Consider the following 12,628-nt stretch of genomic DNA (forward strand, 5'->3'; position numbering starts at 1 on the left):
TAGCTGATGCCATAGACAACGTCACATTCATACCGCAAATGCAGTGGGTGTTTTTGTTTGCTCGAGGCCACTACAGTCCCAGTGAGTAAAATACTATATAGATTCGAGCACTTCAGTACCTGAACTATCGTGATCAAAAAACAAGGCCACAATGGCAATATGAATGATCAGATGCAGCGCTGCACATCACACGCCACCTCTTTTGATTTGCACTGCCTCATTTACCCAGCTGACAATAGAGTAGCAGCATAGAAAATGGGGTACAAGAAGTCCCTTCACTCAGAATATTTGTTCTCTTATAAAGAAGGGGTTTGGGGGAGAAGTTTACACTGTTTCATAAATGTAATTACAGCTATGAAAAGGTACAACCCTAGCAGTTTTGAATACGTAGCTGAAGAGTTGGCCAGATTTCACTGCAACAGATCCAAGCACAATTCAATTCAGGAGCCAACCACATTCACGCCATCAAACTGGAGTTGCTCAGCACAGCTCCACGCAAGCTCAACCCACCACTGAAATAATTTTTAAAGTCATTTATTTATTTAACAGCAACAGAGCTGAAACCCAAAACATGGCAGTTGAATAGTAATAGTCAGCAGACCCCTACATTGGCACCAGCTTGCCAAACAAATACAAAACCAGAGTACCTGTGACCTTAGTTCAAAGCACACTCTGCCTTTACACTGTTCTAGCTTCTACTATAACAACATGCATTAATATAGCACCTTTAATGCTTCACAGATGCATTAGGAAAAATTGAACACCGAGCCGAAGGAGATTAGGAGGGATGACCAAAAGCTTGGTGGACCCGTATCGTGGTTTTCAATATTAACCTCATTATTCCATACAGTCAATTGGCGGAATGTGGTTGCTACCTTTCTGATGAGAGAGTTTAGTTCATCTAGAGATAAGTTATCCGATACAGTTGATCCAAGGTAGCCAAACTTGTGTACAACTTCTAGCGTAGTGCAGTCAACACACCTTGTGCTATGATCATTGTCTTCTTTAGACTGACGCTTAGGCTAAATTGATCGGAAGCTAGCTAAAAGCTATTGAAGTTGTTTGAGCTCCACTTCACAATATGGGACAGCACTGCATCATCAGCAAAAAGTTCTAACAGGTTTCTGATTTTGCCTTTTGTTCTTAAGCATGCAATATTAAAGGGTTTTCCATCTGATCTTGTATGGAGTAATACACCTTCAGCAGTGGATGAGAAAGCATGACAAAACAGCACAAAGAAGAATATACTAAAGAGTGTTAATGCCAAAACACACTCCTGTTTGACACTACTATGGATTTCAAAACTGTCAGATTAATTACCGTCGTAATGGATCGCAGTCTATACACCATCATTCAGAAAGAGAATCACTTGAAAAATCCAGCTTCATCATGACAAAGCTCAAAACTAAAACTAGTGATTGGGATGTGATTGTCAGAGGGCATCATAAACTATAAGATAGATCCTATAGATAGCAGAAACACTGAGAATCAACACCTGATAAACTCACAGTACTATATTAACCATGACACTATGTTTTTGGTGGCTTGAAAACTGGCATTTCTACAAACTTAGAAAAAAAAAGTGTTCAGGAAACCCTTTATCGAAACTGTGCAATTATTTGAAGCATTGTTACCTTTGCTGTCAGATTTATAAAAACTGTTTGGAGGTAACATATCCAGGTGGATCCATCTGTAGCTGATTGGGACCCACGATCAGCAGTCAAAAGCTCAGTTCCAAAGAAGCTAAACTTAGTACATTATGAAACGCTCACATTCAAATAACTAGTTTATCTAAACTCAAAAAGGTCCATCCCAATGTCACTCAATTTCCGTATCATATACAAAAATCCATCATTAAAAGGTGAGCATTTTATACCAGAACAGATTATCCAATTATACCACATACTTACTACAAATGTCAAATTTAAAAGTGTAAAGAGAGATGTTAGTTTTAAAAAATACTTTAATAAAGCTAGGGTTACTTCATACAATCCAGTAATCTTGTTAGTTTGAATCAGTAGTTTTATTCATTTTATGAAGCAATCAAGGCCTGAACTACATTATTTTATTTAATATATAGTAGCTAACTCAGTCAGCATTGTGCAGGAGTACAAACTGGAAAAGACACAAATTCTCAAAAGGGAACTAACTGCACTAATATCTGAAGTACACAGATTGAAATCTTCAGAGAATTCTTCAGGAGATTTCCCCCCTCCCCAAAAGGCACTATAGTTTCAAAAGGTACCAGCATTCTCCTGGTTCCTTCATCCATCATGCGAGAATGTAAACAGCAAGTGTTGATGGAATGGGCTATTTGGTCACAGGTGGCACAACAATCAAGCCCAATCCAAGATGTGCACGTATACATGCTTTCCAGCGGGGGTCACTGAATAGCAATCACTGACCAAGTTGGGTTCAACTAACTGAACACAAACTTGGGACTTCCAATCTATAAGGATTAGAGCTAGACTGGACAGTGCCCTTATTCTCCAAAGGGAACATTTTTAAATACATCTGTCCAGTACGCTGTAAGATAACTACTCCTTTGCCCAAAGTTTCCAGTTACCAGTATGTTCCTGGCCCAACGAGGAAGGAGGTATTGCTGGATCTGGTTCTGGGAAATGAGGCGGGCCAAGTGGAGCAAGTGTCAGTGGGGGAACAGTGATCATAGTATCATAAGGTTTAGCTATGGAAAAAGACATGGACTACTCCAAAGTAAAAATACTCAATTGGAGGAGGGCCAATTTCAATGGGATGAGAACGGATCTGGCCCGGGTAAATTGGAATCTAAGATTAGCAGGTAAAACTGTAAATGAACAATGGGCAGCCTTTAAATGGCTCAGGTACAGTCTACATACATTCCCATGAGGGAGAAAGGTAGGACACCAGAGTTCCCTGGATGAGAAGAAGTAGAGAGTAAGATGAAGCAGAAAAAAGGGGCGTACCACAGATGGAAGCTTGAAAATACAAGTGAGAACCAGGCTGAATATAGAAAGTTTAGAGGAGAGGCGAAAAAGAAAATGAGGGGCGAAGACAGAGCATGAGAATAGACTGGCGGCCAACATAAAAGGGAATCCAAAATTCTTCAATAGACATGTAAATAGTAAATGGGTAGTAAATGGAGAGTGGGATCGATTAGAGACCAAAAAGGAGATCCACGCATGTAGGACAAGGGCATGGTTGAGGTACTAAATGAGTACTTTGCATCTGTCTTTACCAAGGAAGAAGATGCTGCCAAAATTGCAGTAAGTGTACAGGTGATTGAGATACTGGATGGGCTAAAAATTGATAAAGAGGAGATACTAGAAAGGCTGGCTGTAGTTAAAGTAGATAAGTCACCTGATCCAGATGGGATGCATCCTGGTTGCTGAGGGAAGCAAGGGTGGAAATTGCTGGCCATAATCTTCCAATTATCCTTAGATACTGGGGTGGTGCCAAAGAGCTGGAGAATTGCAAATGTTACATCCTTGTTCAAAAAAAGGTGCAAGGATAAACCCAGCAACTACCGGCCAATCAGTTTAACCTCAGTGGTGAGGAAACTTTCAGAAATTATAATCCAGGACAGAATTATCCACACTTGTCCAAGTGACTGCTAATAGAGGAAAGCCAGCACGCATTTGTTAAAGGCAATTCACATTTAACCAACTTGATTGAGTTTTTTGATGAGGTAACTCAGAGGGGCAATGAGGGCAAGCAGTTGATGTGGTGTATATGGACTTCCAACAGGCGTTTGATAAAGTGCCACATAATAAGCTTATCATCAAAGTTGAAGCCCATGGAATAAAGGAGGCAGTGGCAGCATGGATACAAAATTGGCTAAGTGATAGGAAAGAGAGTAATGGTGAACGGTTGTTGTTCAGACTGGAAGGAGGTATACGGTGGTATTCCCCAGGGGTCGGTACTAGGACCATTGCTTTTTTTCATATATATGAATGACTTGAACTTGGGTGTGGAGGATAGTGATAGATTACAAGAGGGCATAGACAGGCTGGTAGAATGGGTGGACATATGGCAGATGAAATTCAACGCAGATACAGTGTGAAGTGATACATTTCGGTAGGAAGAACAAGGAGAGGCAATATAAACTGAAGGGTACAATTCTGGGGGTATATGTGCACAAATTGTTGAAGGTGGCAGGGCAGGTTAAAAAAGCATACGGGATCCTGGGCTTTATAAATCGAGTACAAAAGCAAGGAGGTTATGATGAACCTTTATAAAACACTGGTTCGGCCACAACTGGAGTATCGTGTCCAGTTCTGGGCACCGCACTTTAGGAAGGATGTGAAGGACTTAGAGAGGGTGCAGGGGAGATTTACTAGAATGGTTCCAGGGATGAGGGACTTCAGTTACATGCATAGACTGGAGAAGCTGGGGTTGTTCTCCTAAGAGCAGGGAAGGTTGAGAGGAGATTTGATAGAGGTATTCAAAAATCAAGAAGGTCTGGACAGAGTAGATAGAGAGAAACTGTTCCCATTGGCAGAGGGGTCAAGAACCAGAGAACATAGATTTAAGGTGATTGGCAAAAGAACCAAAGGTGACATGAGAAAAACCTTTTTTTTTTACACAGCAAGTGGTTAGGATCTGGAATGCACTGCCTGAGGGGGTGGTGGAGGCAGATTCAATCGTAGCTTTCAAAAGGGAATTGGATACGTACTTGAAAGGAAAAAATTTGCAGGGCTACAGGGATCGGGCAGGAGAGTGCGACTAGCAGAGCCAGCACGGACTCGATGGGCTGACTGGCCTCCTTCCAAGCTGTAACCATTCTATGATTCTAAGTTTTGGGAAAAAAAAACTGACCACAAATCAAGTTCAACTTCGATATCTCAGCTTTATACCACACATTATCTGTGGACAGATGGCTTATTTATAGTGGTTTATTTATCTCCAGAAGTAAATTCTGTGACGCTACATGGCTGTGTGTTAAAATGGTTGCCAACATCCTGTTATGCAGTACAAAATACAATCATGAGCAGAGAATTAATGTAGTTAAAAAGTAATTCATGACAAAGAAATAAAACACTAGTTTGAAGGGATCTATTCTCTCAAATTCTCCACTTATTAGTTATAACAGTTTGCTAGAATGAATTAGAACTCCATTCATCATTTCTGGGATACATCGGTTTAACTTTCTAACCACGATTGATGTTGCTAATACTGTACTTCAGGAAATGCACACAGTTTGAGCTTTTGTACCATTTCAGTAAAATAAATATTTCAATCCATAATTTACAAAACTAAGTCTATAGTAGTTTTACATGTAATCAAGTTTTAGCTGCAAGTAACAATTTGTTTTCTTTAGTTAAAGCTGACCGTTATAAACCAGCATGAGAACACCACGGTAACTGTACATTAAACATAGTGGTTTAAAATTGTCATGCTCGTCATAGGAGACTCCTTGCTACAAAAATGGGGACTGCCCGTCCTCAATTCAATTCCACATCTTCCTTTGGAGGTGGTTCAATGTATATGGGGGTAACTGAAGCAGGCTTCTTTAACCTGTCAAAAAACAAATGGGAAAATGATTCATATTATGCTCCTAATTTTCAACAGAACACTTGCTGCCGATGATGTTTGCCTTATTCTGTGAAAGATTTAAGAATAAGTCTTCACTCCATCATACTGCAGCACAAAGCAATGTGCCTCCTTCCACCACATCCACAGGTCCTGAACAATTGTACACAATAGGATTCTGCTGCATTTAGTCATTGAAAGATGCTTACTTTTCATTTGTAAAGAATCTTACAACACCAGGTTATAGTCCAACAAATTTATTTGAAAATCACAAGCTTTCGGAGGCTTTCTCCTTCGTCAGGTGAATGTGGAAATGAAATCCTTGAACGTTTAGCATTTATATTCAGAGAACAATGCCTGGTGATTACAGATAATCTTTCCATCTGCCCGTTGTCAAGGCAATCAAAGTGTTCAGACAGAGAGGTGTTACCTACAGGACCACCGAATACACAAACGGCCAGAACACAAAACAGAGAGAGAGAGGGAGAAACATTCTAAAGGAAGAGAAAGACAGAAAATGACCCATTGTATTAAAAACAGATAACTTTTATTCGCTGTTGGGGTTACGTGTAGCACGACATGAACCCAAGATCCCGGTTGAGGCCGTCCTCATGGGTGCGGAACTTGGCTATCGATTTCTGCTCGACGATTTTGCGTTGTCGTGTGTCTCGAAGGCCGCCTTGGAGAACGCTTACCCGAAGATCGGTGGCTGAATGTCCTTGACTCCAGTACTTCCCCGGAGCGGAGAAACTACGCTATGTTCTCCGCAGCCTTCAACATGTCATCGATGACGACGAACACCTCACTAAGGCCATCCCCACACCTCCACTACTCGCCTTCAAGCAGCCACCCAACCTCAAACAGACCATCATTCGCAGCAAATTACCCAGCTTTCAGGAGAACAGCGTCCACGACACCACACAACCCTGCCACGGCAACCTCTGCAAGACATGCCAGATCATCGACACAGATACCAACATCACACGAGAGGACACCACCCACCAGGTACATGGTTCATACTCCTGTGACTCGACCAACGTTGTCTAACTCATACGTTGCAGGAAAGGATGCCCCAGAGCATGGTACGTTGTCGTGTGTCTCGAAGGCCGCCTTGGAGACACACGACAACGCAAAATCGTCAAGCAGAAATTGATAGCCAAGTTCCCCACCCATGAGGACGGCCTCAACTGGGATCTTGGGTTCATGTCACGCTACACGTAACCCCACCAGCGAATAAAAGTTATCTGTTTTTAATACAACGGGTCATTTTCTGTCTTTCTCTTCCTTTAGAATGTTTCTCCCTCTCTCTCTCTGTTTTGTGTTCTGGCCGTTTGTGTATTCGGTGGTCCTGTAGGTAACACCTCTCTGTCTAAACACTTTGATTGCCTTGACAACGGGCAGATGGAAAGATTATCTGTAATCACCAGGTATTGTTCTCTGAATATAAATGCTAAACGTTCAAGGATTTCATTTCCACATTCACCTGACGAAGGAGAAAGCCTCCGAAAGCTTGTGATTTTCAAATAAATTTGTTGGACTATAACCTGGTGTTGTAAGATTCTTTACATTTGCCAACCCCAGTCAATCACCGGCATCTCCACATCATACTTTTCATTTAGCACTAAAAGGAAATTTTCTACCTGATCAGCAAATTCTTAAATAAAGCAAGATAACAAAGAGTTTCATAAAATATTAATTTAATTGAATAACACCTTGATGGGAGAACAGTACTTACGAATAAGGAGAAGAAGGTGTCCCCACGACAAGCAAGTGGTTCTTCTTTCTGAACAGCCGCCACATGCCTTTGTGGTTACCTCGGACGTCTAGATCCCAGATGTGCAGGCACTTGAAAATACAATTACATTTTTTTTTAAAAAACAATTAGAATAAGCCACAAGGACAGGAGTCATAAGATCCACTGGAATGAGGCAACATTTGACAAAACAATTTAAATTATCTATAATTAATCAACTCCTACACTAAATACCCTTGTTCTCCATTTCTTTATTGCAGATAAGACAGAGTGCGCACGAAAGGGAGAGCGAAAGCGCGAGAGAGAGCTTTGCAAGAGCACGACAGGACTCGCATTTATGTCGCACCTTTCATAACCTCAGCCATACAGACAATGAAGTACTTTTGAAGCATAATGTAGGCAAACACAGCAGTAAATTAGTGCACAGAAAGATCCCACAAACGGAGATAAGTAACCAGATAATTGGTATTAATGATGTTAGTTGAAGGATATATGTTGGCCAGGACACCAGAAGAACTCCCATGCTCTTCGAATCGTGGCATTGGACCTTTTATGTCCACCTGAGGCAGCAGGCGGGACCTCGGTTTAATGTCTCATCCAAAAGACAGCACCTCAGATATAGTGCAGCTAGTACTACACTGAAGGGTCAGCCTAGATTATGTGCTCAAGTCTCTGAAGTAGGGCTTGAACCCACGACTTTGACTCAGAAGCCAGAGTACTACCACTGAGCCAAGGATGACATCTAAAAGTATGAGTAGCTTGATGTAGATGAGAGTAAACAACAATCAAAAGTACCATACCAGTTATGCTAGCACTCTCTTCTCTGCCCCCTCCAGTTATGTTAGCACTCTCTTCTCTGCCCCCTCCATCAGTTTATACTAGCACTCTCTTCTCTGCCCCCTCCACCAGTTTATACTAGCACTCTCTTCTCTGCCCCCTCCACCAGTTTATACTAGCACTCTCTTCTCTGCCCCCTCCATCAGTTTATACTAGCACTCTCTTCTCTGCCCCCTCCACCAGTTTATACTAGCACTCTCTTCTCTGCCCCCTCCACCAGTTTATACTAGCACTCTCTTCTCTGCCCCCTCCACCAGTTTATACTAGCACTCTCTTCTCTGCCCCCTCCACCAGTTTATACTAGCACTCTCTTCTCTGCCCCCTCCACCAGTTTATACTAGCACTCTCTTCTCTGCCCCCTCCATCAGTTTATACTAGCACTCTCTTCTTCTCCCTCCCCACCAGTTTATACTAGCACTCTCTTCTTCTCCCTCCCCACCTTGCAGTTAACACCAGCACCATCCACCTTCTCCTCTTCTCCCAATTTACGCTGACACTCTTGTCTCTCCTCCACAAGTTCACAATGGTGAGCTTCACTCTTGAATCTGCAATGAATTCACCACTGCCTTAGACTCCCTTCAGGCAGCTTTACTAGCACCCAAACTTATATATAGTTCCTCTGGGAATTATTTTAAAAAAGGATGATAGCAAAAAAGGAATTTGCATTTGCCAATACATTCCTGCAGTGTGTGGCTGCAGTAATTATTTGAAGAATTAATTCAGGATGGGGGATCAGTATTGTGATTTACATTAATGACTTCAGAATTCAGAAACATAATATAAATTGGTCACATTTTCAGATACAATTTGTTGATCAAGAAACTTGAGTTGTAGTTTTCAGCCTAAGATACATGGTCTGTCAGTGGGTTATGTACATATCTCAACAGCAGAGTTCATTGTTTGACATTCAGCTGCTGTCCCAGAATGCTTCACACAAGGTCTCATTTTAAAAAAAGAAAAATATTACATTTCTACAACACCTTTCACATCCTCAAGACGTCCCAAAGCACTTCACAGCCAACAAAGTACTTTTGAAGTGTAGTCACTGTTATAATATAAGGAAATGTGGCAGCCAATTTGCGCACAGCCAGTTCCCACAAACAGCAATGAAATATTGACCAGATTATCTGTTTTAGCGATGTGGGATAAATATTGGTCAGGACACCGGGAGAACTCTCCTGCTCTTCAAATTGTGCCATGGGACCTTTTATGTCCACGAGGGGCCAGACGGAGCCTTAGTTTAATGTCTCATCTGAAAGATGACACCTCCGTCAGTACTGAACTCCCTCAGCTGGATTACGTGCTCAAGTCTCTGGAGTAGACTTGAACCCACAACCTTCCGACTCAGTAGAGAGTGCCACCACTGATGAACCAAGCCCTGCAGTCATGGGAAATCTGAGACTTTTCTGGCACCGCAGTACAATTCTCCCAAATTTTTCTTTGCTCTCATGAAGGGCCTTATTACAGTTACTACAGATGCCCCCTTAGGTCACCCAATGCACAGAAAACACCACCAGACCTTGCATCAGCTAAACTTAGATTCACAGATCACTTCCTGTTTTTAAAAAAAACAGACAAGAGAAAGTAATCTCCTGAGGAGGGAATAAAGACCAGAAATGGTAAGGGTAAACTGTCCCTGTGCAGAGCAAGTTTTGGGATGTATCCTGTCCAAATGGACACAAAAGGGGGCCATTTACATGCAACACCAGGAAAAAAAAAGGATAGAAGAGGAAATGCCAAGACCGTGGGCTAGAGATTTCAGGCAGGATAGTTGCAGAGAATGAGGGAAAATTCAGCCAGTGCGAGCTATTGCTGCTACCTTACCTACATTTCCACACTCCCTCTCTCTCGTCGAGACCACTGTTGAATACTCCTTCCATACCCACCGCATGCAAGTGGCAGTAGGGCCGGGCCCAGGTCCCCAGCGGATTCTAGTGGCGCCTGCGACTCTTACCACTGTTTCACAGAGCTGTCATGTGGAAGGTAGCAGTAGGCCCTGAGCCTCAGTCTCCGCCAATGCCCGCAGAGCAGCTGATTACCGACCGTTGGGACTCTTTTGGTGTTGCTGCATCGCCAAGATTTTGCAGCTGGGCATTGCCACATTCCCTCCATGCATCGGAAATGACCCGCAACCCAGGAAAATGGGTCAGGGCGGAAGTCTCACCGCATTGGAACTCTACCCCAGCAAGAAAAATCCAGCCCATGGTCAGCTATTTTTTTTTTAAAAAAGCACATTTCACACTTACCTTAGCTAACTGTGTCCATGTTGTAAAATCAGCTTCCTGCTCCATTCTAATATACATAATGTAGATTTTTCCTTCAGTGTCTGGAATAAAACTATCTTCACAGGGGTTTTTGCTGTGGTCTAGAACCTTGGCTTCACTGCAGGAATAACAACCAATTAGTAGCAGTAACCCAGACAGTCTTTAGAAATATTGTGTGTGACTTTATTAAGTTGACTATTACAGGACAGATTGATCAACACAAGCTTTTGGGATGACAAGTCTTTTAACCAAGACTTACTAAACCTAACCTCTGTTTAATAACATCGGTAAGCCAAGTGAGAAAATGTTCACTTTACTAGCACAGGTGCCTTTAAAAATGTTTAAAATGAAGAAAAAAAATGACCAGAATACCATAGCTGAAAACTGGTTTTAGAACCTGCACTCTTATTGGCCACAAATACTCAGCAGGAAATACAGTCAGAAACAAAAAGGAAAGAAAGCAGGAAGATAGTTTTATACTTCAATGAAACAAGTCTTACCTTAGCAGTTTGTGAATTTCAGTCTCATAGGCATCCTTTTTCAGACTGTAAAGGTATCAAATTTGAGTCCATGAGCATGTCAAAGATATTTTACCAATCATTTAAAAATATTTTCAAACTGAAAAATCATTTGTATAAAATGTAAAAGCTACACGCACTTTGATCTAGCTATAAGTATTGAATTAAAACCCAGTTTAAAAAAAAGTTAAAAATAAAAGCCAGCTGGTAAGATCTTTTAAAATACACACAAAACTACTCAGCAGACACGGGAAATGAGAGAGGCGAGGAAAGGGCGAGCAATGGATAGAAGTATCACACAAACCTATCTATATTTTTGAGCTGCACACTTGGAACGGTGTTGAGCTTGTGTTTCTTGAAGTAGGCTTCCTTCAATAAAAAAAGTTAGAATTTTTAAATCAGTGTGTTGTGTTTGTAACTGCACAAATTGTTTCATATATATATTTGGAATGTATCTAGCAGGTCCAAATGTACATGAAAGCACACTTCACTTTATTCTTTTAATCCTTACCCACTCCCAACTTGATCAAGGAATAATTATTCACATATAACATTCTCCTAAAGTTATGTAAAACTAATTCAACTTAGACGTGTTTTAAAAAAACTTCTACATCAATGTATGAAGTGGTTACTAATTTTAAAATACTGTTTAAAAAGTGTTCTTGTGTGCAAAAGCCAACAGACTAGGAAGATCGTAACTCATATCAGCTGCTGCAGCAGTAGCAACAGAACAATTGGCCTGATCATCCCCCAAGTATTCCATCAGAGCAGTTTTACATTAATGCAATTAGAAATACAAAACTACCCATTACTCACGTGGAAATAACCATTCATATTGAGTCCAACAATCCCAAAATGGTAAGATCTGGATACATCTGGGATAATACACTCCCGACCTTTTCTTTGCTCAGGCATTCTCACCCACATGTCCCAGTCCCAGAGCTGTAAAGAAGTCAGAAAAGATGATCAAAGATTTTCTTCAAATAAAGTACAAAGACAGCTAGCAATGTTTTTATTTACTCTTCTCCAGGTCTCTTTGTGCCTAATAATACACCTGAGCTGCAGGGGTGTACTTGTCCTGGCCCTGTTTCAATGCCAATCAGACTTATGTACTATCCACAATAAGGAACCCCTCCCAATGACAAACTCAACAATTTTATTCGGAGAATGGAGAATATGAATTCACACCTCATCAGATAGTAGCGTAGCACCAAATCGGAAGGTTTGAAAAAGCTATGTCTCCAAGTTCAACGTTTATACTGTACCAAATTATTGATACACAAGATGAGCTCTAAACAAAAATTAGTTTACTTTTGTCTGTAATATACAAATAGTACACAATGGTTAAGGAAATTAAATAAATAAACTTTAAGCACTGGGTAGAAACAAAACTGCAGTTAATTGAGGGAATATTTATAAAACAGTACCCATCTAACCAGCTAGCCTAGAAATTACAGTTGGTATTAGCAGATTCCATTTTTTAAAAAATGTTCTGGGATATAGGTGACTGTGGCAAGGCTAAGATGGTGGCAGGCCTTCTCTTTGTACTGCTGCAGTCCTTGTGGCGCTGATGCTCCCACAATTGTGTTAGGTAAGAAATTCCAGGCTATTGCCCCAGCGACAATGAAGGAACTGCGACAGATGTCCAAATCAGAATGGTGTGTGACTTGGAGGTGATGAAGTTCCCACAACATGGCGGCCCTTGCTCTTCTTAGTGGTATAGGTCGCAGGGGAGGGAGGTGCTA

At 41.3% G+C, this 12,628-nt stretch overlaps 1 protein-coding gene across 1 annotated transcript in view; it reads right to left on the reverse strand.

Annotated features, from left to right (window-relative positions):
• Positions 1-518: 518 nt before the first annotated feature.
• The window catches only part of pomgnt1 (protein O-linked mannose N-acetylglucosaminyltransferase 1 (beta 1,2-)), a 49,167-nt gene continuing 37,057 nt past the window's right edge, over positions 519-12,628 (reverse strand). The window contains exons 16-21 of the mRNA XM_067990170.1: positions 11,700-11,825; positions 11,188-11,252; positions 10,866-10,910; positions 10,348-10,483; positions 7,247-7,356; positions 519-5,496 (exon numbers count right to left, since the gene is read on the reverse strand). Of these exons, the coding sequence (XP_067846271.1) occupies positions 5,424-5,496; positions 7,247-7,356; positions 10,348-10,483; positions 10,866-10,910; positions 11,188-11,252; positions 11,700-11,825 (555 nt within the window). The 3' untranslated portion in view covers positions 519-5,423. The remainder of the gene's footprint in view (positions 5,497-7,246; positions 7,357-10,347; positions 10,484-10,865; positions 10,911-11,187; positions 11,253-11,699; positions 11,826-12,628) is intronic.

Source organism: Heptranchias perlo, chromosome 9 (genome assembly GCF_035084215.1).
Source record: "Heptranchias perlo isolate sHepPer1 chromosome 9, sHepPer1.hap1, whole genome shotgun sequence".
Lineage (NCBI taxonomy): Eukaryota > Metazoa > Chordata > Chondrichthyes > Hexanchiformes > Hexanchidae > Heptranchias > Heptranchias perlo.